The 27,360-nt window shown below is 43.8% G+C and overlaps 1 protein-coding gene across 2 annotated transcripts in view; it reads right to left on the bottom strand.

The window, feature by feature from the left end:
- Window positions 1-27,360, bottom strand: part of ALPK3 (alpha kinase 3) — a 108,579-nt gene that overhangs the window by 61,017 nt on the left and 20,202 nt on the right. The window contains exons 2-6 of one of the 2 annotated variants that reach the window (XM_066592277.1): window positions 15,019-15,275; window positions 11,040-11,081; window positions 9,102-9,223; window positions 3,544-3,661; window positions 2,031-3,462 (exon numbers count right to left, since the gene is read on the bottom strand). In XM_066592277.1, coding sequence (XP_066448374.1) covers window positions 2,031-3,462; window positions 3,544-3,661; window positions 9,102-9,223; window positions 11,040-11,081; window positions 15,019-15,191 — 1,887 coding nt within the window. In that variant the 5' untranslated portion in view covers window positions 15,192-15,275. The remainder of the gene's footprint in view (window positions 1-2,030; window positions 3,463-3,543; window positions 3,662-9,101; window positions 9,224-11,039; window positions 11,082-15,018; window positions 15,276-27,360) is intronic. The other variant, XM_066592278.1, reaches the window with a different exon arrangement.

Below are 27,360 nucleotides of genomic sequence, written 5' to 3'. Positions count from 1 at the left end.
TTTAAGAAAGCTTATACATCAGTGGTATTAACAATTTTTGGATACAATAGAAATCTTAAGCATTGAAAAATATTCTACCGATGTGTTGTTCTACCTCCTATTGCTGTCGATACCCCAAGCAGAATCTGTAAGATGTGCACGATTTGTTAGAAAACGCGAGTGATCAGACAAAATATGCCTGTTATTTTTACCGAGTTTCACATTAAAATATGCATCTTAGAATAGTGCAATCATTAAACAAGCCATAGCAATGAAGGAAATAAAATGGTCCTGTTCAAATGTTTTCATACACTTAGTTCTTAAGAATGTGTATTGAATACTTTTGTATTGATGATGGCTTGCAGTCTTCTGTGATACATAGTTGTGAATGAGGCCCTGATATTTGTTTTAGAGATTAGTAGGAGTTGAGCACTACTGATTGCCATTTTCAAATCGTTATATATCTTTTTTATATCCTTTATCTGACAATAAAGCTTTTTCCTCACAGATCCTTTGAAAGTTATTTGCTTTCCCCATGCTTTGATATTCAGCAGAGTCAATGCAGCCTGGTTGACTGGCACAAAGTCTCTCAAGACCTAAGAAACTCATTGACTATTTATAGACAGACACTAATGGAAATCATAGAAGGGCCAGACTTGTATACATACACTTCACTGTCATCACAACCTGTGTGAGTATTATCTGCACAAGCATTCAAGTGTATGTGAATTCAGAGCAATCTTTGAGATTTCATTATGTTATCATTATGATTTCATGGCTGAGATGGGAAACTTGTGGCTGTTACCCCACCACCTCACAGGTGAAGTGAATGGGAGTTATGCAAATAGCATAGTGCACTGTGTTACACTGCTTTGGTAACTCCCATTTACTTCAGTGGGAGTTACAGAAAAAATGGCAGGGTGCCGCCTCAGTATTTCAGTAACAACCTGCAAGGTGGTCAGGAAACAAGCTGCAGTTTTCTTATCTCAGTCATGAAATGCTGAGATAGGAATACTTATTTAACTAAACAGCCAATGTTAATAAAAATAGATTTCAGGTTTAAATGCCCAGCTTTACAACAATTTGTTTTTGTCCCAACACATTTAACATCATTTTTCAAGGTCTTGAATAAAAATGTCTTATTATTTTGTGCCTTCAGGATCTATGCAGACATACCATACTCCATGGTAACAGACTACATACAAATCCTGTGTAGTCTGATTCTGCACTCCTACTTTCCTCCATTTGTCCCTTACTGCTCACTAACCAACTAAATGTATTTTATCATAAGGTAATCAAATGAGTATAAAAAGTAAGGGACAAATGCATGAGAGTATGACTGCAGAATCAGAGTACACACAGTGTGTTCATAGTGTGGTGCCTTGGTGATGCATTGGTGATGCATTGGAGCTTTAGACACAAAACAGGAAATTGCTAATTAAGGCCTGCAGTATTCCAAAGTTCCTCATTTTTATTTTAAATGTATTCTGACAATGAAAAAATTAGTTGCATAGCTGGACATAGCATTTAAAATGCACCTCCACTTTTTTCTGACTACTTTATATTCTAATGCTTTTAATTAGTTTTGATGATTAAATTGCAAAGTAATTACATTATAACACTAACTCTTTGTTGGATTGTTTTTTTTAACTCTTGTAATTTACGCTTTGGGTAGTAAGTAAGATTTCCCATATAGTTCCATCATGAAGTGCCCATCATGTACTCCATATGTCTATGTGTGAATAAATCTACCCTATGAAATGTTGTATCTTGTGAAAGACAGTGCTAACAGTCTTCCATTAAATGCATGTCAATAAATCATGTGGATACTTTAGGACCTCACATGACACTGACGACGTGAGTTTACACAAAAGAACACAGCAGTGAACTCATACTACTTGGAACAAACAGTAAAGATGTCATGATGGGATGGCTATAGGACTGGATCCAAACATATGAGTGTCTCATCTATTATTAGGTGTTGTTCATGATCTTAGTCAAGATGGAAACTTTTTTACTCATGAGCCAAGCAGACAAGAAAATAAACTTACTTCATTGGGGTCTGCTAAGGGCATCCTGTTCTTCTCTGATCCTTGAAGTTCATATCTTTCCCCCCGACTTGCACTTTCATCTGTACTAGCCTTTTTTGATTTGACTTCAGAATCTAAATTAGAAGTAGGAACTATCACTTCTGATTCTGCATGGTTTTGGTCAACAGCATCATCAATTTTGCCAGATGTAAGTGTAGATGAACCTATTGAATTATCTACAACTGGTTTTGGCAGTTCACACTTAAGCTTGGCGTCAGTTGCACTCTGATTAAGGATGGAAACTGGTTTAGTTGAAGAAAATTCATTTTTTGTTATTGTTGTTGGTGGAGGTTTGTGTCCAGCAAATATTTCTCGTTGCTCTTTTGAACGCCTTGGGGCTGCTTTTGGTACTTTTATTTGTCCTTGAGCTGATGGACTTGCAGGACTCATACCTGGGTGAATTTCATTTTTTGACTTCTTGACTTGGTCAAGAGGTACTGTAACTTCTGGTTGTGATGGTGAGTTATCAAAATACATATCCTTTAAGGAAAAATTGACATTGTCATTACTTTGCAAGTGACCTGGTTTTGGAATGGAGGAATCATCTATCTTTTTACTGGGTACAATGTTATCTTTCATATTGTTTAGATCTTTTGTTACAGTTGTTTTTGCTGATTTATTAGGTAGGATGGAAGGTCCAAATCTTTTATTCACTGAAACTGGTAATTTCTGAACCTCCATCTTTTCTTCCACAGGTATTTTATTAACCTCTCTACCAAATCGAGATCTTCTAGGAACAGGACTTATGCCTTCTGTTTTCTTGGCAGTTCCTTGTTTTGTCTCCTCTTTTGTTAAGTCTGTTGTACTTAAAGAAGGCTCTTCCTCTTTTTTCTTTTTCTTTGCATAAGACTCCTTTGGTGTTGATTTTTTTGTTATCACTTCCACGGTTTCATAGACATATGCAAGGAATTCTTTACCACTTTCCTCTATGTTTTCAGGTAGACTATAACCATTGGTGGTTACCTCTTCTCTTTGTTGTGTTTCCATCACATGGAAGCCATTGACCACATTATGCGGTTGCTCCTTTGTGATTGCTGTATCATCTTGAAGTCTAGAGTTTGGATCTGGAACATGAACCTTAATGGACTCCTCTTGGTTTATTGATTCTGTTGCTGCATCTTTATTTTCTGATGAGAATCTCCTCTTTCGTTGAATCCTTTCAGGACTCAATGCCCTCAGTCTTTCACTTTCATCAAAATTCTCCTTAACTTTTTTTCTACTTTGCTCTATTTCACGCATTTTGGCTTCTGCTTTTCTCTTCAGTTTTGCAAACCACCTTTGGTGAATTTTGTATTCATTCATGGTTCCAACCTCTAATACTCCAGAACAGGACACAATACCTTTGCTATTTCTGGCTGATGCTTGATAAATTGCAGCATCTTCTTCGCTGCACCTGTAAAGAAAGGAATGAATTATGTGTACCTTAAATATACTGTATAGTAATTAGAGAGTTACATTTTGTCCTAGAACTTACTTATAAAGGTGTAAAGTGTGCCGTTTTCCATTACGCAAAATTTCATATTTTGGCAAACCGCAATATCGATCCATTTCCTCATCATCTTTGTACCATGTAACCTCAGGTTCTGGATATCCTGTGTATAAACCAATAAATACATCAATCATTTGGTTAATGTCATGGAAGAAGTAACTGAAATAAAACATTTATATACTTTTAACAATACAAAATTCGCAAATGCTGAACTCCATCTGTCAGGGCATGTTGGGAGTTGTAGTTTTGCAACCGCCAGCAAGCTGTAAGTTGGGGACCACTCTTTAACATTGAATATAGTAACTGGTAATATAAAAAGCTATGACCCAAATAGGTTGGTGTTTTTGTCAGTAAACGCAGCAGGTGCCAAGTTGCTCCTGTGGATAGTTTATCTTTGGACGTCAGTGTTTGAAACCTGAACCTATCGCCACTTCATACAAGCTTTAAAATCCCTTCTTTACCTCTTCTATCCAGCAGCACAATGATTGCATCACTGCATTCTTGAAAGATTAATTTCATTGTCTCAATCCATATAATCTGTGTTAAGCAGCTATTGTCTTACAGGGAATTATCAAAATTATTTATGCATGTTAAAAACAAACTTTAGCCATGTACCAGTGTTTGTCGGGTTGTAGATACGCTGATGGTGATCTTCAAAAGTTTTTTTTTTGCTGCCTATGTATTTTTAAATTACTCGTTTTAAAAAAGTAAGCAGTGTTAAATATATTGCCCTCTTCCAAAATGTCTGTTGTTTATAGTTGTCACAGTCATCGAACCACTGAATGGGTTATGATTAATACGTAAAATGAGCATAACACAAAACAACCTTTTTGAATTATTACTACTTTATATTAAATAACCCAACCTCTCCATACCCCCATGTAAAGTAAATGCCCTTTCATACTTATAACTGGTTGCCCCATCATTGCTAAAATCTACTGTCCATCTCTCATATTACTGTTAAGGAATTTTAATCCACTACAGAACCTCTTTCAGACACACTAATAAATTTGAGGTCCTGCCATAGCATCTGTGTTGGGTTCAAGTTAGGACTTTGACTAGCTTGATCCAAAACTCCAAAACTTTAATTCAGTTTTCCCCAGATGCTAAGCTGATTTTATGTTTTGGATCACTGGCTTGATGTATGATATAACTACACTTCAACAATAACTTATGAGCAGATGGCTGGATAGTTTTCTCAACAATGGTCTGGTTCCTCCAACAATAGCAAGCTACCCAGATCCTGAAGCAGCAAAGTATCTTCCCACTATTACAATTCCCATTTGTTTGGCTACTGGTTTGATGGTCTTACAACAAGCGTAAAGTATGTATATATATAATTTTAGACAAAATGGGACTTGTGCTGCTCATAGGGTTTAACAACTGCAAACTAGAGAATCTACCCTTAGAATATTTTTTACACAAAAAGAGACAGTGCAGGTACAGATAGTCCCCGACTTGTGAACGTTCGATTTACGAACTTTGCAAGATGCGAACAATCTGTTCTGCACAATATGATGTAATGCTATGGCATTACATCATGCTGTGCAGGGACCGGAGAGGCTTCTATCAAGCCTGATAGAAGCCTGTCCGGTCAGATCACGGGGCACTGTGCGGTTGCTAGGCAGCCGGGGGCCTTCTGAAAGGCCCCAGGGCTGCCTATGCAGAGCGCCTATCAAGCCGTGTACGGGCCCCCTGAATGTCGGGTGCCGGCTGTTTCTTACAGCGGGCACCCAGCGGCAGCAATTCTGATGAGCCGCGCCGCTCGTCAGAACTGTTAACACTTTAAATACCGCTCTGACAGCGGTATTTAAAGTGTTAACAGTTCCGACAAGCGGCGCGGCTCGTCGGAACTCCTGCCGCCGAGTGTCCGCTGTAGGAACAGCCTGCACCCGACGTAGTGTGGAGCGGGATCCACCCGCGATCCCCGCCATACAAGCATTTCTTCGGACTTGCGAACAAATGGACTTGCGAACAGGCTCCTGGAACGAAACCTGTTCGCAAGTAGGGGACTATCTGTATACTAATAGCTGTAAGCTAGAATTCAGGTGTAGAAAAGTTGCAAATTTATGCACAAGTCCCACTTGTTTAAAAATGTTATGACTTTTCTTTCTGTGCTGGCCTTGCCACTTTCATGATGAGTGATTGAGGCTTTAGGGAGGGAGTGTGGCCGTAGCATCCTCACACGACTGTACCCTATTTTCACCAATTTTTGGGAGGAGCATAGTGTTCCCTAAATATTCGTATTCCCTTGCAATTTGGGGGCCTTTGGCTGCATTAAGGACCTTCTGGAGGACAAATTAGTGAACTTGATTTTTACTCCCATTGACTTTGGCCGTCCCAATTCAAGATTATTTTAGTGATATTGGGCTGATCCCAACCCTTTCAGCACGTGTATTGCAGAGCACCTCTGATATATACAGAATCCTGGTTCCCATAGCATGTCAGGTGCTGCCAAGCACTTTATTCAGGAACATGGTGGTGATACCAGGAATCTGCAGGTAATAGAATTGGAACACGTCTGTAAACCAATAAGAGGCGGTGATTGGTCTTATAGGGTATTATCCCATAAGACTTTTTCGATTTTTTAAGTTTAAAACCCGCTTTTCTAGTGGGCTTAATTATAAGACAGCTTTACTATGTATTTATTGTGTTTGCAACTCAGCTTGTCTGTTAATTGTATATGGATATGGGAAGGGATTGATTTTATTAATCGGGTAGCAGATGATTGTGGGTGCTTCTTTTCCTATTTATGGCAGCTTAGTAGCTTATGTGTCATGCCATGAGTCAGAACCCTGTGTGGTTTGAAACTAGTAGGCTAACTAGGGTGTCTTGATTTAACTTTTTTTTTCTTAAACACATGAAATAAAGCTTTGGTTTTATGTGTTTTACTGGATCAAGTGCTGGTCTTCTCTACCTGGAATTTAATGCAGCTAAAATTCTGTACATGCTGCTAGCTCCACCTAAACTGCCTCATTGCCTAGATTTCTGGCACTTTTTTCTGTTTGGGGGGGGACTATACCCCTCCTATCAACACATCTATCTCTCTCATATTTGTGTGCTAACATTATGATTGAATTGTTTTATTACTTGACCAATGTACTGTGCAATAATTTGACTTGGAAATGATAAAAATCTCTTTCACATTTAGTTTTTCAGGATTGCTGATGATGTTCTATTGTCACATATGGATTATACATTTAACCCTGGAATGCTATCTGTGAAAATTCACCTGATCAAATTTTCAAACTGATGCCACCAGCGCGCTATTAATTTCCTTTCTTTTATTCCCACATAACTGTTTTGAGCTCTTCTATGTATGATGATATACCTGCCAATTGTTCTACAGCTACTTTTGAAATAAAAAGTTATCATCTTCATACATTTCATATTGTTTAGATATAAAAAAAACAGACAGGGTGAAAATTCACACCAGTGTAGTATAGATGTCTGTCCGGGAAGATGTAGTATTGTGGGGTTAATCCTCTTTTTAACATTGAAATTTATAAAATTGTTTGTCTATTCTCACATCCTATCACAATCAGTGAGAAGCCATGGACCCAAGGTCAAATCCCCTGGCCTAACAGGGCGCCACCTACCAAGCACCATTAATAATAGTGTTTAGAGATGAGCGAGCATACTCGCTAAGGGCAATTGCTTAAGCGAGCATTGCCCTTAGCGAGTACCTGCCTGATCGGAAGAAAAGATTCCGCTGCCAGCGGAGGGCGGGGAGCGGCGGGGGAGAGCAGGGAGGAACGGAGGGGAGATCTCTCTCTCCCTCTCTCCCCCGCGCTCACTGCCGCAACTCACTTCTCACCCGCGCCGGCAGCCGAACCTTTTCTTCAGAGCGGGGAGATACTCACTGAGGACAATGCTCGATCGATTAATTGTCCTTAGCGAGTATGCTTGCTCATCTCTAATAGTGTTGGTTCCTCACATGGCAGAGGGATGTTTGGGCACCCTCAAATACCATGGCCCGGATGCAGTTGCTAACTCCGAACTCCTTTAGTTAAACCCCCACAGGAAGGATATTTTTTGAATGGGCTGGAGATGAGCTGAACTACTGGAGTTTACAAGCATTCAGTACTCCTGCCAGAATGATAATCCAGGAAAACTGATCCTACATCATTAACATACATTACTACTTCTTGCAACTTTATTTTCTGTTTGACAGCTCCTTTTATTTCTGAGACATAATGATTTGTGTATGGTGGATTTTCCTTACCCCATACACTTGTATTGTTGAGGCATTTTTTTACAACTGATAGAAGCAAATGGAAAAAACATACAAAAAAGCAACATGTTTTTCAAACCCCTTTTTCCAATATATGGAGTGTACCGCAAAAATGTATTCCTTTCTACTTACTTTTTTTCAAAGCCAGTTTCAGACAAGCGTACTATAACACGTCTATAATAAGGACGTTACAGATAACACTGCTACCATATGTCCTCAGAATTTGCCTCTTTACAGGTCAAATAGTGATCCATATTTGACTAATAGGAAATACGGAAGCAAAAACAGACAACATTAGTGCATGCTGTCTTTTTAAAACATGGCCGTGAAAAATATGGCCATGTGAATAGATATATAGATTTACATTAGCTCCAAATTATGGCCCACAAAACACGGACCAAATATGGAGTGAAAATATGCTCATCTGAACCAGGTCTTAAAGGAGTTGTCCAGGAATCGGCCTCCAGGATACACTAGGGTTGGAGCAGAAGCACTGCTCTGACCCCTGTGTAATGGCCGGCGGTTGTAATTGCAAGCGCAGCTGTCATTGAAATCAACGGGATCTGTGCTTACAATTGCAGGCTAGGGTCCCACTGATTTCAATGAGAGCTGCGCTTGCAATTATGACCCCCAAATGCTATACAGGGGTTGGAGCAGTGCTTCCGCTCCAACCACAGTATATCCCTAAATAACCCTTTTTAAGGAGAATCTGTCACCAGATTTCATAATTCAAACTGCATACACAAATAAATAGATGTCTTATTCCTAATGGGGTTAGTGTACTTACTTTAAAAAATCCATGTAAAAGTGGCTATACAGTCCGTAATGAAGTCAAGTAATAGAGCTCAAGAGTCCTGTGTATTCACATGCTATACTCAATCTCTATTTATCTAGCCTAATTGACAAGTGTACCTCTTCGCGTGTTGCTGCGGAAACCTCAGACTGCCAAGGACAAGATGCAATATTTCTGCTTCTGCAGTGAAAGAAAGCAGCAGATGGAGTTAGAAACTGTAATTCTACACTGAAAATGCTGCTGGAAGACGGACTCTTTCACACTGCAGAACTAAGAAAACCGAAATGAATTTTTTCATCAACTTTCATAGAAAATAATTGGCTTAATGAATTAATTTGCTTTTTAAATTTAAATTCCCAGTCATTGTTATAAGGCTTGTATAAAGAGTCTAACATTGACTTCTTAGGAAAGCTGCCTTCCAATAGGTGGCGCTGCAGAGGTATCGTTCCATTTCCCTTATTTTTAAATTAAATGCACATCTGAAAAAATAAAGGACAACTCAAGTATTTTTCTTACCTGTTACCATACAGATAAACTTAGTGTCGGATCCCTCTGACACAGCCTTGGTTTTCAGAGTTGTCTCAAAAGTTGGCTGTGTCTCTTCAGTCAGTTGGGATATTATACTGCAGAAAGTTGTCCTGGTAATAGATAATGAATTTATCAAAAACCAATGTGTAACAATACTGCAGAAATAACACACAGTAGCTAACACTACAAAATGTGCAGAATAGTGCCTAGTATACAATACAGAAGGACTTGGTGCTTGAGTAGAGCAGCACTGTTGGCCTTCAGTCAGCTGATTGACAAGGGTGCCTGGGGTCAGACACCCACCAATCTGATATTGATGTCCAATCCTGCTGATAAATGCTTCAATAAAAATGTTTTCCTGGCCTGTATGGTGCATTCACACGAACGTATATCGGCTCGGTTTTCACGCCGAGCCGATATACGTTGTCCTCGTGTGCAGAGGGGGGAGGATGGAAGAGCCAGGGCCAGGAACTGTGCTCCCGCCCCCTCTCTGCCTCCTCTCCGCCCCTCTGCACTATTTGCAATGGGAAGAGGCGAGACGGGGGCGGGGCTAATTCCCGAACCTTAGCCCCGCCCCCGTCCTGCCTCCTCTCATTGCAAATAGTGCAGAGGGGCGGAGAGGAGGCAGAGAGGGGGCGGGAGCACAGTTCCTGGCCCTGGCTCTTCCATCCTCCCCCCTCTGCACACGAGGACAACGTATATCGGCTCGGCGTGAAAACCGAGCCGATATACGTTCGTGTGAATGCACCCGTAGGGAAATAGGTGCAATCATATTCTACCAATAACCTCACAATTCTATTCATCCATACTCTCCTAATCATCCATAAAATATGAATAATGATTATTATGCTTCAGCCTTGGACAATAATATAATGCTGCAGTTTGAAAGCATTTGTATGAAATGGCAATGATCAAGTAAAAGCTTTAGCAATTATTAATGTTACATCAATGGGTCAACCTTCTAATGAACTCATGCAAATGACAATGCTGTATGCACAAACTCTGTACAGCAGCAAACATAGTCACTCAGCAAGACCATTGAGAAAGCATTTGTAATGCAGCCTACAATAGAGCATATCAGATTCCCACAGAATCCTGGAGAATCCATTATTTATTTTCACATGTAGTTAAATAATGAGCCCTTCGAACTCTATGGCCGCCTGCAGACGAGCGGGTCGGATCCGGCGGCGAGAATTCTCGCCGCGGGACCCGACCCGAGCGCCTGCAGGGATGAGCGCGTACTCACCCGCGCCCGGCGGCCCCGGCTCTTTCATGTGCCGGCTGCCGGGCAGCTGGCGCATGCGCAGACCGGAGCCGCCGGCTGCGTGAGTGACGTTTCTGTGCGAGGCTCTGCGAGCCCCGCACAAAAATAGGACATGCCGCGGTTTGTTTGCCGCGCGACATTTCGCGCGGCCAAACCGCGGCCGTCTGCATAGGATTGCGTTTGTTAACGCAATCCTATGCAGGCTTTGAGCGGCGGAAATCCCGCGGGAAATCCCGCGGGAAATCCCGCCCGGAATTTCCGCTCGTCTGCAGGTGGCCTATAGGTGACATATGATGGACATACATGAGCCCTAATTTCATAATATACAGGTATATTGTGACTTTCGAGTTGCCAGCTGTTTTGAAGGTATCTTGGATAAAATGTTAAGGAATTGCACTGTATGCAATTTTCCTTAATATAAAACTCCTAATCAAAGTGCCCCTCAAAGGATTGAAATGTTGATGAAGACTGAGGGAAACTTGTGTCACTTTGTCATCCATGCACTCAGCCCCTAGCTCCATTTAAACCTTCCAAAAATTCTCAAATTCAAAGCATGTTCAAAAATATTTGGAGTTCTATTTCAGATACAAAATCGTATAGATTTTGCAAACTTCGACCTATATCGATAACATACACATTAAAACATTATGCAAAAATGTTACCTTGCAGGTGCGTAATGAGAATACCGACTGACACTGGATCGGCTGCAGCAAGCGAAAACCGGCACATTTAGGAGACATTTAAGCAGAGAAGCATTAGTGGATGAATAACAATATGAAGGCAATTTAGTAAATTAGACATCTGCTGGTTCTCAAGCATAAATGACAGAAGATACACTTTAGACATGGCGTCATATGAAATTTCATCAGTTTTATATGTAGTATTGCTGAAGAAAGAGCAATTTAGTACATGAGTAGAGAGGTTTGCACAGTATGGGACAGATTTACTATTGATTTGGCCATTTTGGGAGTGCTAAAGAAGTATCTGACCATTTAGTCCGGTGGCACAGGGGCAGATTTGCATTGTGGAATCCGCTGCCGGCAACCACACGGAGGATCTGCAGCAAAAGACATGCGATGAAAATATGTAAAAAAAAAAAAATCTTGCAGAAACAAATTGCAGCATGCGCTATCTTGCTGCGGACTCTGTGCGGACGTCTTCCTAGTGATGGTGCAGGAAAAACAAAGATTAAGAAAAAAAATCTGTACTGCGCATGACCGACGGCGAGAGTCTGCGGTCATTTGCAATACGGATAATGAGAGGTACACAGGGTCGCCACCCAGGGGCAGAGCTGGATTCTGCTGTGGGCTCCTGTATACGGAATCCGGATCGCCCGTGTGCTGCTGGCTTTACAGAGACCCAGCATGGAAAGTAGCACTTTAGGCTGCAGGATGGTGAGGAAGATGTGATTTTCCTTTAATAAACTATATTACAAAGTTTCACATATTTACATGTTTTAATGAAAAATCTATAAAATAGTATACATTAAATCAACCACCCTCTATTTACTGACAGATTGACAGTCAGCTTTCACATAGCAATCTAATAGTGACAGAAGGTAGAATAACATTCTCACTTCATCAGCATGATTTATATTAAAGAGCACTGAGGCCTCAAGATGAGAATTTGGAAGTGGTAAGGGGAGCTGCTAACCTAAGAAGAGGGACATATAGCAATGAAGATGAAGTATGGAGAGTTTCTCCAGAGCTGGGACTGAATTTGTAATTTAACCTAGACCCTTTACTTGGCACTGTTGCAAGTTTGTTCTTTTCCCTTTTAGCTGCCAGACCTGACAGAACATTTGCTATTTCTAAATCTTTCACCTCAAGTAACCAAAGACACTGTTAACTTTACCATAAGCATGTGTTCAATAGACATGATAGAATGACAGACTGAAACCCCTCAGTGGACAATAAGTTGACTTGAATGACATGGGGTGGCAACAATGGGGGCAATTGCCTCCCCTCAGGTCTACCCGGCCAGAATGGTGTATCTATAAGAGACGCAGCAATCACAACTGTAACTGGTCCCATAAGCAAGAAGAAACGCAGGCTGCTCTTGCCACACTAAGGCGGACCCAATTGTTACTTGTTTTACAATTTTCTTCTTTCCTCAGTGCAGCAGCTTCTTGTGCAACTTTATAAATCTTCCTCTTCAGGTCTGCATCCTTCCTTCTAATTAGAGATGAGCGAGTATACTCGCTAAGGCACATTACTCGAGCGAGTAGTGCCTTAGCCGAGTATCTCCCCGTTCGTCTCTAAAGATTCGGGGAGAGCGGCGAGGAACGGAGGGGAGATCTCTCTCTCTCTCCCCCCCCCCCCCCGCTCCTTGCCGCAACTCACCTGTCACCGGTGCCGTCCCCCAAATCTTTAGAGACGAGCGGAGAGATACTCGGCTAAGGCACTACTCGCTCGAGTAATGTGCTTTAGCGAGTATACTCGCTCATCTCTACTTCTAATGTATTGAGGTGCCGGAAAGGAGAAGATAGAGTCGGGGAGAAGGATTCATTGAAATAGACAAGACCCTACCACAGACCCGTGAAGGAAATAAGTTGCACATTAAACAAATAATTATGTGCACAAGAAGGACTTGTGGGGCACAAAGAAAATATTATTACTTTGTGGGGAAACTAAAACTCTGGAGCACTAAGGGGACACTTTTACCTTGTGGGGGCACAGAGTAGGCATTATTACCTTATGGGGACACAAAGGGGACACTTTTACCTTGTGGGGGCACAAAGGGGACACTATTTCCTTGTTGGAGCACTATTACCTTGCAGGGGTACAAAGGTGGAACTATTGCCTTCTGTTGGCTCTATAACTGTAAGGCACTATGTCTCTGTTTTTATTGCACTTGCATTCGTGGAGGAATGGCTGCTTTCAAATCTGTTATGCAAGTTGTCTGGCAATTTACAGGACAATGCAATGCTATTTTGTCCAGATTTTGTGTCGGATCTGCTTAAGAGGCTCTGAACGAAGTCTCTAACAGAGATGTAAACAGAATGCTACAGTTCAGTGATGAGGCTTTCGGGTATTTCAGGCCCTCTCTAATCAAGAAGCCCTGGGAGGGCTTAAAGGGGTTGTCCCGCGCCGAAACGGGTTTTTTTTTTAACCCCCCCCCCCCCCGTTCGGCGCGAGACAACCCCGATGCAGGGGTTAAAAAAACAAACCGGGTAGTACTTACCCGAATCCCGGCGGTCCGGCGTCTTCATACTCACCTGCTGAAGATGGCCGCCGGGATCCTCTCTCTCTGTGGACCGCAGGGCTTCTGTGCGGTCCATTGCCGATTCCAGCCTCCTGATTGGCTGGAATCGGCACGTGACGCGGCGGAGCTACACGGAGCCGGCATTCTGCACGAGCGGCCCCATTGAAGACAGCAGAAGACACGGACTGCGCAAGCGCGTCTAATTTGGCCATTAGACGGCGAAAATTAGACGGCAACCATGGAGACGAGGACGCCAGCAACGGAGCAGGTAAGTGAAAAACTTTTGATAACTTCTGTATGGCTCATAATGCACAATGTACATTACAAAGTGCATTAATATGGCCATACAGAAGTGTATAGACCCACTTGCTGCCGCGGGACAATCACTAAGCTGCCTAGAAGCGAATTTTCTCACATACCCCTACATATTCCTTTCTTCAAGACTCTAACTTTCCTTTATATGTAACATTCAGGAGGGGTGGGGGCTTCTTTGCCCAAGATGGATATTATCCAGTAGACATGGCCATAGCTAAAGTTTTCCACCCATTAAAATAAAACCCAGGATTCGCTTCTGATTCTGAATAAACTAAAATTAAAGACGTTAGTAATGGTCATGCATTAGAAGCATTACAACATGAGTACAACACATGCTTCAGTCTTTTTATCCCTATGTAACAGAGTATTCATGGGGACAAGTAAATATTTCACAGCAAGCACTGAACACATTGACAACCCATCACATGTACAGACATATCCTCTATCATCTTGACCGGGAGCAGTTGTTCCCGTGTGACTGTCAATAGATATTTGTAATCTGTCTGTTACTGCAATCAACACAACTCAGAACACCAACATAATTATAAAGATTGGCATATGATTACCAAGAACATATATTACTCTTAACCAAGAACTATTGGTTTTACACTTAGTGTTTTTGGAAAAATGAAACATTTTTGGCAGCATTTTCTTTGTTTTTTTTCCAGAGTTCTTTTGCCAAAAATGTTGTGACCAGACGTTGACATACGGTCAATCAAATGTAAATATTAAACTCACTACCAGCAGTGCATTTTTGTGGTGATTTTCTTCACTTTTTTTTTAGTCAGTGACTCTTTTAAGTACATGCTCATGGTGTGGTATATTTTATACATTTTCCTATAGATGTCTTTATAAGGATGGAAAAACATGCAAAAAAAGTCACAAAAAACTATGCGTGAAGAAAAGCTTACACAGTTATAGTGCCTAGTTATAATACATATAAGTGTAAGTGCCTTTATCCACATATCAGATAGAGGACACCTTCATAACTTGGGACAAACCCTCTAATCATTATGTAATGTAAACTTCTGCAACTTTCTAATATACTTAGTTCCAGTACATCATCATTTTCAAGATCTGAAAACCTGTACACACCTACCATATAAGAACGCAAACACTCACCTGTTCTCAGGCCTCACATTGAGCAGGTAGCTTCGGCTGTCTGCCCGGGGAGTATAGACTGAACCATTACTGTCTTCACTGTCGCTTGTACTTCCATTACTACTTCCATGGGAGTCATAGTACCTCCCATTCCCAGAGGGAGTTCGGATCATTGGTCTCCTTGTGCCCATCATGAATATTTCTTTTTCTCTGCCAATTAAATGAGTTGCCTGCAACCTCCAGAAAGTTGGTTCAAGACTTCCTCTGGAGACTAGAACCTGGGGAGAGAAAAAGCATATCTCACTGTAACAGGTTTACATCTTAATCCCTAAGTCAGAAACCTATTTTTTGCTTTACAAACCAAGTGATTTTCATTGTCACATTGCAAAAACATAACTTGTTGGCATGAGGGCTTGTTTTTTGGGGGGACGAGTTGTAGTGTTTAATGCCCCCACTCTGGGGTATATATATGTGCTGTATAACTTTTAGTACATTTTTTTGTGAAGGAGATGGAACCCCTCCACTCTGAAATTCTGGCATTGTTTTTGGTTTTCGTTTTTACTGTGTTCACTATTCAGTAAAAATAACATGATTTTTTTATTTTTTACAACATCGCACAATGAAAACACGTTTTTAGAGAAAAACAATTGAATCTGCATCTCTGCATTGTAAGACCCATAACATTTTTATTTTTCTGGCAATGGAGCAACAAGAAGTTCTGTTTTTTTGCGGGGAGTGTTGTAATTTTTATTGGTGCCGTTTGAGGTAAATGTGACTCTTGGATTGCTTTTTATTGCATTTTTGGAGAAGTGAACAAAAGAAAAATAGCAATTCCTTCACTAGTTTTTAAAATTATTTTTACAGTGTTAACCATGAAAGAAAAAAAAAAACCAATCTTGTCATTGTCTGGGTCATTAGAAATGCAGTAATGCCTATTATGTGTCACTTATTCAATTTTTTTGGTATTTTATCCATTTAAAAAGGGGTTTGGTGGAAAAATGTGTATTTTTTAAACTGGATTTTTTTCTCTTTAAATTAAACTGTAATAAGCTGTTTTTTACTCTATTTTTTAGCCCCTAAGGGGACTTGGAAATTTGATCATTTTAATGTTAGGATAGTACACTACATTACTTATGTAGTGCATTCTACTAAGCCTATGACAGCAGCGTATTAGACTCTGCAGGAGGTGGGGTCTCATAGGCTGAGTTATATGGCAGACATGGAGGCCACTGTTAGGCTGGGTTCACACACAGCGGATTTGCCGCAGCTTTGCAGCACACAATTTCGCCGCGGCAAATCCGCCCGCGGCCGCTAATCTCGGGATTAGCCAGCCATGTGGACGAGATTTCTCAGAAATCTCGTCCACACGGGACGGCCAATCCGCTGCAGTAAGTCCGGCTGCGGTTTCAGAAGATGCAGCATGTCTATTTACTTTTTTTTTTTTGTTTATTTTCGTCGCGGCCGTGCTCTCCTCTATGGAGCGCCGGCCGCAACGGAAAAGCGAGCGGCCGGGCCGCTTCAAAGCCGCCGCGGCTTACACCTTGTGGTTTTTGCTGCGGCCAAACAGCGAGATTTCCGACGGGAATACGCCCCGTGTGAACCCACCCTAAGGCTTCCGGCCATCATGGCAACTAATTGGTACCTTGCAATCTTCCTGTCATCTGCTTACATGCTGCAGTTACTATTGATTGTGACAAAATCAAAATTAAAATAAAAAAATATATATGTTTATGTCCTAAAGGGCTTAAATGGTCACTAACTTTTCAAAGAACTTGTGCTTAAATGATAGCCAAAGTAACTAGCAAAAGTATAACTAACTTTATTTACCTAAAACAACATTTTTGTGCTAAAAAATCATTACAAAGTGCTGGCCACTAGGGATCTATCTTCCACCAAACGTACTGTCTACTGCCTCCTGTTAAAGGGGTTGTCCCGCGATAGCAAGTGGGGTTAAGCACTTCTGTAATATACATCATGCATTAAATATTGGCCATACAGAAGTTATACACTTACCCCTCCGGTGTTGGCATCCCCGTCTCCATGGCGCCGTCCAAAGCCGCCTTCTGCCTTGATTAGATGCGCTTGCGCAGTCTGCCCTCTTCTGTCCGGCTCCGGCATGCGCAGAAGACCTGTGCGGCGCGAGCACACCGGAGCGGCCCCTTCAGCGCAAGCGCGTCTAATCCAGGGAGACGGCGGCTTTGGTCGGCGCCATGGAGACGGGGACGCCAGCACCGGAGGGGGTAAGTGTATAACTTCTGTATGGCCAATATTTAATGCACGATGTATATTACAAAGTGCATTAATATGGCCATACAGAAGTGCTTAATCCCACTTGCTATCGCGGGACAACCCCTATAAGTGATGTTATCTCTGTTACTAAAGATGGCATAACAGGAAGTGTGGAGAGGATTGAGTCAAACTCTATGAAAGAACCTACAAAATTGCATATCTTTGAAGCTATTCATCTGTCGCATATCATGTTTGGTATCCACATGTAGGTAAATTCATGATATAAAATATGGCAGCCATAGCTTCCTTATTGGAGTGCTTCCTGGAGAAATATGGCCGAACTGTTAAATTGGGTTTCCATCCGGAAGACTTGCATACATACTCATCCAGACCATCGATGATCTCACAAGGAGAGGTTGAGGTGCCACTCAAAGAAGGCTTTAAAATTAAGGAGGACCCCCTTCCCAAATTGTCAGACCCAGAAATTGCATGTAAATGCAGGCTCTCCGCCTTCCCACGTCCTCCTCGCCCAGGACTTTTTGAAACAACTTCAAAGACTGGTATTATCTACTATTTTATTCCTTTTTCTTTTTATGCTGTTTTCTGTGTATTTGTATGCTCCTTTTGTAAATATCTCCTTTTGTATATTTTTTATCTAAGCACTGCCAACCATTTTTGGAATATAGCTTTAAAAACGTAATTCCTTCTTGAGCATTTTAAGCATATCATAACCCTGAAGTGTGTTATTTCTGTGTGGGTTAGTGAAAACTGATGTGGCTGACATACCTTTCAGAAAAGTCAGTGGTGGCAGCAAAGTGGGTTAGGGCATGCTAGACCTTGCAGGGTGCGATTTAGGCTCCATCTTGTACAAGTGCATGATCCAGGCAGCTAGAAATAAGTCGACCCTGCGGTCTGCCTGGCATGTGTACCATATGTCACAGGTTGGTGACTGTTGGACCCGTAAACCCTCTTACCGTGACAAGTAATATAAAGCAAAGATACATATTTCTTCACAAATAAAACTGTCCTTCCACATGGTATCAGTCATGAAAGAGGCAATTGTAGAAATTTTCACCAACGACAACACTGTGGAAGGACCACATTCATCCCTTATAGCACAACACTGCAGAAGCTGCTTTGCATTGCTGTCTGGTCTGTGCCTTCCAAGAACTGTACCACACTTGAACTCTGAAAGTTTATGCTCTTTGCACCTGCTTCTGCTCTTTACATGCTTCTGCACAATAACAATATGAAAATGTAACTTTTTCACACACAAAATACACGCAGTAAGTTATTTATCAAAACTGTCTAACACTGAGGGTGGGTTTACACGGGGCGGAATTGCTGTAGACTTTCCGCATGCATTTCTAAACCTGAGTGGACGAGATTTGCAAAAATGTCGTTCACATGCTGTGGACAAGCCATGCGAAAACTGACATGTGGTGTGGAATTCAAATCCGCGACATGTCAATTGTATTGCCGTCTCCACTGCGGACTCTCTTCTCTCTATGGGGAAAGATTTCCGCAGCAGACTATGGGCTGAAAAGCCGCTTTAAAGCCGAGCCAAATGGCACAGGTTTGGAAATGCCTTTCCACTGCGGAAATCTCTTGGAATTTCCGCGCTGGCTCGCTGCGGACATTCCACGAGATTCTGTCCCATGGGAACCCAGTCTTAGGCCTTAGTCAGACGGGTGTTTTTTCGCACGATTTGCGGATCGCATGACGGATGCGCATCCGCAAATCGCATGACCGGTGCCCGAAAATCGCCCGAAAATCTGCACCTAGCCGCGTTTCATTAGAAATGGGCCAGAGCTGTCCAGCGCATTGCATTCAATGGAGCCGCCAATACAGCGGCTCCATTGAAAGCAATGCACTGCGGGCGAGTGTGGGATGAATTGTCGGGAAGGGCTTAAATATATAAGCCCTTCCCTGCAATTCATCCAGAAAAGTGTTAAAATAAAAAAAATATACATACTCACCTGCTCCCGGCAGACGGAGTTCCCCGCGGCCGGCCTGCAGTGGGTGTGAAGGGGGTGTGAGTCAGACCTTGAGTCAGTGTTGCCGGCTCCATTGAATTCAATGGGCAAACATCGTTCTTCTCTGCCACAGCTGTTACAGCTGTGGCAGAGAAGAATGATTTGTCTTCTATATGTTCTCAATGGGGTCGGCGCTGCTGCCGCCGGCCCCATTGAGCGCATATAGAGAAGAGAACAGGAATCGCAGATAGGTGCGATCTGCGATTTCTGTTCTATAATTTATCGGACGAGCGCATAAAAAGCGCTCATGTGTCCGATACCATTGCAAAGCAATGGTTTTAAAAAATCACCGGACGCATGCGCATGCGCAAATCGCGCAAAAAAACGCCCGTCTGACTAAGGCCTTAGACTGTCTTTGTTGACTACAACAAACAATCACAGCTCAGCTTTCATTTTTTCCAAAGCAAATTAAGATATGAAAGCTCTGCTCTGATTGGTTGCTATGGTCAACAAGGTGAGTCTTACTTTTAGACAGTTTTGATATATGACACCCTTACAGTAGGAGCTGAGTGGATCAGATTTAAAGTAATCCCATCCACATGCTGTGGAAAAAAATATGCGGGGTAATGACATGCAGTGCAAATTTTACATGCGAAGAATGTCCACGATGGATGTTTTCACTGCAGATTTCACCATTTGCGATCCAATGTAAAATCTGCATCAAATCTGTATGAAACACACTCTTATACTGTATGATTTAGACTCCTTTCCAAAATTCACTCTCCACACAATCTATTACATTGCTTAATTGCTTAACAACTGTCCATACTTCTTTTGACGGCGCTGCATTAGAAGCCTAACAGTATGTGAAAGACTGACAATGGGAGGGGGCTCCCTCTGTCACCCATTAGACCCTCAAGAGTGGAATCGCAGGGTCATGATCAGTTGCTATGGCACACAGAGGCTTGTATATAGTCTCAGGGTCTGCCAGCTACAGTGGACTATGAGTCTCAGCCTTTGGCTGACCTCATAGTCTCCCTAATGCACTACTATATGATTGCATCTTCTAAAGTATAATTGGAAATGTGGAATGACAAGTCAATGCAATAAACCTGAAGATACATCAGATCCATCCAGACTAGTTTTATATCAGAAGGTAAAGTTAAAGGTGCACTGACTTTTCAGACAATTTATTCTCACATAATATGCTGTGTGTGTCTCATCAATATTCTAATATACTTTCATTAAAAATGCTGTTGTTTTACAAATGAAAATCAAGTTTGAAGTGACGGACACTTGGGATCTCCCTTCTAGTTCCTCTGCAATCCACTGCCTGTTGTTAGATATTGAAATTATGTAGTTTATGGGATGCTGGGACATTTCCTTAGCTGTGGGGGGATGGGGGTGGCTATCCTTACAGGCAGCTTCCATGCACTCACAGGTTAACAGATCTGCAGACACTGCGTAAAACAACTCCACTTTCTCTCCTTCTCCTGCTGTTACAGCACTTTTGGCCAGAATGTCTCTAAATTCCTGACTCATACAATCATCCTGGAAAAGCAGAGGAGTGAGCATTCAGATATTGCCTCACTGCTGATTGGACTAAAGACAGAGCAATGCAGCATGGGAAGCGAGGAAAAGAAAGTACAGAACAGTGAACTGCTGGCAGAATTGTAGGTTTGCAACATGCCCCCTGTCTGAAAGTGAATGGCAAACAATAGTGCAGCAGACAAATGTGGAAGACCACTTGACAATCATAACTTAAACATGAAACAGAGTGGAAACAGCAGCAAATGAGTGGGTAAGAAGAACCTGTCATACTTTAGAAAACGTTGAAAACTCATTTACTCTTTAATCAGTCTGAACTTAAACTCTTTAATATACAATGATTTATGGGAAAATAGGTTTATACAGTAGATAGTATATTACGCATCTGAAAAGGTGGGTTATGTGTAAACCTGGTAGTTAATCCATAACAAAGAGAACTGTCTCTGGGCAATGAGCGCCATCAAATGTCCATTTTTTTATGTGATGGTAGTGGACACCTTCTATGTATGCTCTAGGTTAGACATTTTCTCCTTTTCATAAGCCAGTCTTATGTTGTTGTTGTTGGCTGTTTAGTCGTTCACAACCATTGGCGACCCTAAAGGTGACATCCCTCCATGTTTTTCGGTTTTCCACGGCTTCTTTCAATTGTGTGATATTCATGTCAGTATCAGTTTTGAGAGTATCAGCCATTGTGTCCTTTGGCGGCTAGGTCTTCTTTTGCCACTGATCTGTCCAAGCATTATAGATTTTTCTAGCGCCTCTGCTCGCTCGTACATGGCCAAAATACGTCTGAGTCTGGTCATCTTGCCCTCCAGTGATATATCGGGTCTTATATAATTCAGGACTTCTCTGTTTGTTACTCTTGCCTTCCAAGGCATACGCAGCAGCTTTTGCCAGCACCACAGCTCAAAACGCATCAATCCTCTTATCAGTTTTTTTTTGCAGTCCAGCTTTCACATCCATACATGGCTATGGGGAAAACAATGGTTTGCACTATCCTGTGTTTATGTTACTATGCAGGGTGGCGCAGGGTCCCGCGGTCAGCGAGCGCCGCTCCGGCGTCGGCTCCGGTGTCCTGGAGCTCTGACGTCGGGGCTCTCCGGGCGACGTGGGGCGGCCGGTGTGCGGCGGCGTGGGCGTGTCTACCCGTAGGGTGCCGCCTGCACTCCTTCACCTTTCTTATGCAGCAGTGGGGGAGTTGGCTCCTCCCACTCTCCGCCCCCAGGCGGAGTCTTGTAGTTATAAGGCTGGCAGTGACCTGAGCTCACTGCCAGTTATTGGTTCTGTCAGCCACTAGTCAGTCCTGTCTGCAGTTCCGCTCAGTCAGTTTCCTAGCTTGCTTGTCAGTTTCCTTTCCCAGCTTTGCCTTGCTCAGTATTTCCTGTTTGGTCTTTCCATCTGTCTTTTCTGTCGGCACTCTGTCCCCCGTCAGTTAGTTCATCTTGCAGTCGCCAGGTCCCTAGCCAGTGTAGGGACCGCTGCCCAGTTGTCTGCATGGGGTTAGCCAGGGTCGTGGCAAGTAGGCAGGGACAGCGGGGTGTGGGAAGTTCAGGGCACCCCACCTGGTGCTCGGGGGGGGGGGTCAGAGTGCCGTAACATAATAACTGGCCCTTTAAACTGTTTTTTCCATGGAGGTGATCAGCTCCCTCGTGAACCAGCTGCAAGCCCTGGTGCCGGTGGTCCAGGATTTATCCGCTCGCATGGCAGCCCAGGAGCAGCGGGGGTTGTCGCAGGGGCCGGACGCCTCAACTAGTCCAGAACCCAAGTGCCCTCTTCCCGAGGTGTTCTCTGGGTAGAGGAACAAATTTTTCATTTTCCAACAAGCTTGTCGCTTGTTTTTTCGGATGCGTCCCCATTCTTCCGGGTCGGAGGCCCTGAGTGTCGGGCTTATAATGTCCCTGCGGCGGGGCTCTGCCCAGACCTGGGCTTTTTTCCATTCCTGAGGGTTCCCCCTGCCTACAGTCAGTGGACTCCTTTTTTCAGGAACTCGGGGGTATCTTTGATGAACCGGACCGAGTGGGGTTGGCGGTTTCTCGGCTGTTGGCATTGCATCAGGGGTCGCTTTGTGTGGAGGATTATTGCTCTAACTTCAGACGCTCTGCGGGTGATACTGCATGAAACGATAGCGCTCTGAAAGACGTTTTTCTGCAGGGCCTCTCGGACACGGTTAAAGACCTGTTGATTTCCCATCCCGTTCCCGGGTCCTTAAAGGAGGCTATGGAGCTAGCGGTGAAGGCAGATAGGAGGCTCAGGACTAGGAAGCAAGATAGACTGGCCCGTAGAGTTAGGGAGGTCGTTTTTCCTGTTCCCTCTTCTTCCGTACCAGTCTCTGTTCCCAAGCCAATGGAGGTGGACCCGCTGGACCCCAAAGAGCGACACCGGATTAGTTTATTGCATCGTCTCTGCCTCTACTGCGGGAAAGCTGGACATCGGGTGATAACCTGCCCCCTGAAGCTTCAGCACTCACAGTCTGAACTGGCGGAAAGACTCCAAGTCCTAGGCGATTGCAGGGAGGATCGCCTAGGACTACAGGTACTTCCTAAACTTCTGGTACCTTGTCAGGTTAGATTCCGGAACTTTTCCCGCCCCGGGCAGGCGTTTATTGATTCCGGAGCAGCCGCTAACCTGATAAGCATGCGTTTCGTTAGACCCCTGATGGCTGAATTTGTGGCGCTGAAGACGCCAATTCGTTTTACTAGTATTGATGCTACCCCTCTTGCTACGGGCTTGGTACGATGGAGAACCCCAGGGTTACAGTTCACGGTGGGGAGTTCCCACTGAGAAGAACTATCATTCCTGGTGATGGAGAAAATGTCGGTAGACATGGTACTAGGGATGCCGTGGTTGGCGTTGCACAACCCCCAATTCAATTGGACCACCCGGGAACTGACTCATTGGGGACCATCCTGCCATAGCCATCTTGCTCCCCTTCCTCTCTGCTCAGTAGATACCGCGCTCATTCCGGAATCCTTGTCTGACGTCCGGGATGTGTTTTCCAAAAGCCTGTCAGAGACCCTGCCTCCTCACAGAGAGTGGGATTGTGGGATAGACCTTATTCCAAACAAGCCCATCCCTAAGCGGAATGTCAAGGCTGATGCCCTCTCGCAGAGTTTTGGGGTGCCAGAATGTGAGTCACTGCCTCCCGAAAATATCCTGGAACCTGGGGTTGTGGTTGCGGCTGTGGACTCTGGTCTCATTCCCCGTTTCCTGACTTCTCTTCCTACCCCGTCTGCCTGTCCTGCAGCTGAGGTCGCCACTGATGTGCTGCAGGGGGTATGGAAGGAGGTGCAAAAGAATCTAGAAGTAGTGAGGTCTCGCATGCAGCTGCGCAGTGGGAGGAGCCTCTCAGTTTCTGAACCTTACAAGGTGGGTCAGAAGATGTATCTATCCTCCAGGAACCTAAGACTGAAGGTCCTGTCCTTAAAGCTTTTGCCGCGCTTTGTAGGACCTTTTACTATTACGCGTGTAATTAACCCACTCGCCTACGTGGAAAGTGCATAGGGTTTTCCACAAGTCCTTGTTGAAACTCTTTGTCCCTTCGGTGAGACCCACCTCCGGTTCCCCGCCTCCCACCCTGGTCCGGGGCAAGGTCAAGTATGAGGTGCAGGAAATCCTGGATTCTCGTCTGCGACGGGGTACCTTGCAGTATTTGGTGGCTTGGAAGGGTTTTGGGCCTGAACACCATTCCTGGGTGGCTGCACAGGAAGTTCACACTCCTGTGTTGGTACGGCGTTTTCACCGTCGTTTTCCGGATAAGCCTGGTCGGGTTTCCGGGGGCCTGGAGGTCCCCCGTCAGAGGGGGGGTAATGTTACCATGCAGGGCGGCGCAGGGTTCCGCGGTCAGTGCGCGCCGCTGCAGCGTTGGCTCCGGCGTCCTGGAGCTCTGACGTCGGGGCTCTCCGGGCGACGTGTGGCGGCCGGTGTGCGGCGGCGTGGGCATGTCCACCCGTAGGGTGCCGCCCACACTCCTCCACCTTTCTTATGCAGCAGTGGGGGAGTTGGCTCCTCCCACTCTCTGCCCCCAGGCGGAGTCTTGTAGTTATAAAGCTGGGAGTGACCTGAGCTCACTGCCAGTTATTGGTTCTGTCAGCCACTAGTCAGTCCTGTCTGCAGTTCTGCTCAGTCAGTTTCCTAGCTTGCTTGTCAGTTTCCTTTCCCAGCTTTGCCTTGCTCAGTATTTCCTGTTTGGTCTTTCCATCTGCCTTTTCTGTCGGCACTCTGTCCCCCATCAGTTAGTTCATCTTGCAGTCCCCAGGTCCCTAGCCAGTGTAGGGACCGCTGTCCAGTTCTCTGCCTGGGGTTTACCAGGGTCGAGGCAAGTAGGCAGGGACAGTGGGGTGCGGGAAGTTCAGGGCACCCCACCTGGCGCTCGGGGGTCAGAGTGCCGTAACAGTTTAGTTGCTATACCGATATCTCTACTTTTCCAGATTTTGTCCATGTTTAGCATTGTTCTTCGTTCTAATGCTATACCACATTTCATCTCTGGCATAGAATCTCCAAACTGGTCAGTTTTTGAGCCAAAGAAGATGAAGTCCCGCATGCATTCTATGACCTCATCGTTGATTTTGATTTGAATTTGGCCATTTTTTAAAGTTATCATAGCTTTAGTCTTCTTTATATTCAGGTAGAGGCCCATTTTTTCACTTTCAGTTTTAATCTTACATAGCTCCTTCAGACCCGCTTCTGGTTCTGCAAGCAGAGTTGTGTCTTCCTCATAACGGAGATTGTTGATGTTTCCAATTTGTCTAGGTCCATTTTCTGCATGATCACTTCCGCATGCAGGTTAAAGAAGAAGGGAGAGAGGATGCAGCTCTGTAGGATACCTTTGCCGATCCCAAACCAATCTGTGTCCCCCATATTGTGTTCTCACAGTGGCTTCTTGATTGGTATAAAGTGATTTTATTAGCTTAACTAGATGTGCCGATACGCCCGGCTCCCACAGTGGAAAACACCCTTCCACTTTCACTTTCTAGTACACAGTGCAAAGGCAGAAAGGGTGAAAAAACACTCCTGCCTTCTCTGGGTTATTGACTGTTACTAACAGCCGATAACCCATCCTGTCTCTGATTGATTGCAGAGACAGGAGGCTTAAAGTGCCGCCGTAATTATCGGCAGAGTTTTAAGCCTAGGACCAGGCGCCATATATTTACCGCGCCTGGTCCTTAATGGGTTAATCAAGCATTCCAAAGGTTCGATTTTTCTAACTGCATAGAGTCCTTTTCTAGATTTTTGATTGCACTGTCTTTCCTCTACACATAATTTCCAATGGTCCATTGTATAGTTCTTAGCATTTAAAAATTAAGTGTTGGCTCTTTGTAATGTCCTTGTATAATTTAAATACATAAAATCATAGCAAAATGTCATTCTTTTCCTTGACACCTGCCGTAGGAGGAGAGACTGCACAGCCCCTATACACATACTATAGTTGCCTGTAAATTGTCATAGCGGCCTGTTTTGATTACTTTATTTTTATGTGTATGGGCATCTTCAGTTGTCTTGTTTCTTACTTCAATCCTCTTTATTAAGACAGCTGCTCACATTTGTATCCTTTCTAACCTTCCTATGTCCTTTTAAGCCGCCTTCTCACAGAGTGCAATCGCTGTGGGCATTCTGGAATGGAATACCCACAGCAGTTCCGCAGAAAAGCTGCTGTGGCCAAATCCACACTTTAATGGAGCAGATTTGACCATGTTTTTAATTGGCAAACTGCTGTAGAATTCAACCCTTGTATCTCAAGTGGTGAGGTCCGCAACATCATTCCGCAGCATAAATAAATTTACAATCCACAGCAGTTTTTGTCACAGAAAACTTCTGCACTATGTGAAAGAAATCTCCTCCACATGGCTTGTAGTGTAAACAGTTTCCATCTATGGAAATTTCACAGCGTTTACTGCCTACATGAAGGTAGCCTTACAGTGTGGATCCTAAGGCCTCATGTCCACGGGGAAAATCGGGCCCGCTACGGATTCTACATGTAGAATCTGCAGCGGGTCCCTCCTGCCCCGCGGACATGAGCGCTGAAAAGGAGAATAAATGACAATAAACTCACCTCCCATCCGCTCCGTTTCTTCTCTTCGCGGCGGCGTCATCTTCTCTCGTCGCGGCCGGATCTTCATTCTTCGGCTCGGCGGATGTGCACGATGACGTCGGTGACGTGCCCCGCGCATGCGCCGGGCCGAAGCAAAATGATCCGGCCGCGGCTGAGAGAGGATGGCGCGGCGCCGAAGAGAAGAACCGGAGCGGGTAAGTAAAATGTGATTTTTGTGTCCCGCGGATCCGGACGGCTTCCATAGGCTTCAATAGAAGCCCGCGGGAGCCGTCCCCGCGGGAGACCCGCATGAAAATGGAGCATGGTCCAGATTTTTTCATGCTCCATTTTTTTTAAAATCACTTTTATTGACGATCCGCGGGTATTTATCTACCCCGCGGGTGGTCAATGCATCCCTATGGGGTGCGGATCCGCGCGCGGGAGAAGAGTTAAAATCCGCTGCGGATTTTAATTCTTCTTTTCCCCGTGGACATGAGCCCTAAAACTTCATCCCGTATTCAAGGCAAAACATTACCAAGTAATATAGAAGGATTAAATCTCCTTTCTTCTGCCATATTAAAC

This window comes from Eleutherodactylus coqui, chromosome 2 (assembly GCF_035609145.1).
Source record: "Eleutherodactylus coqui strain aEleCoq1 chromosome 2, aEleCoq1.hap1, whole genome shotgun sequence".
Taxonomy (NCBI): Eukaryota; Metazoa; Chordata; class Amphibia; order Anura; family Eleutherodactylidae; genus Eleutherodactylus; species Eleutherodactylus coqui.
This window is presented reverse-complemented; position numbering and strand designations above follow the sequence as displayed.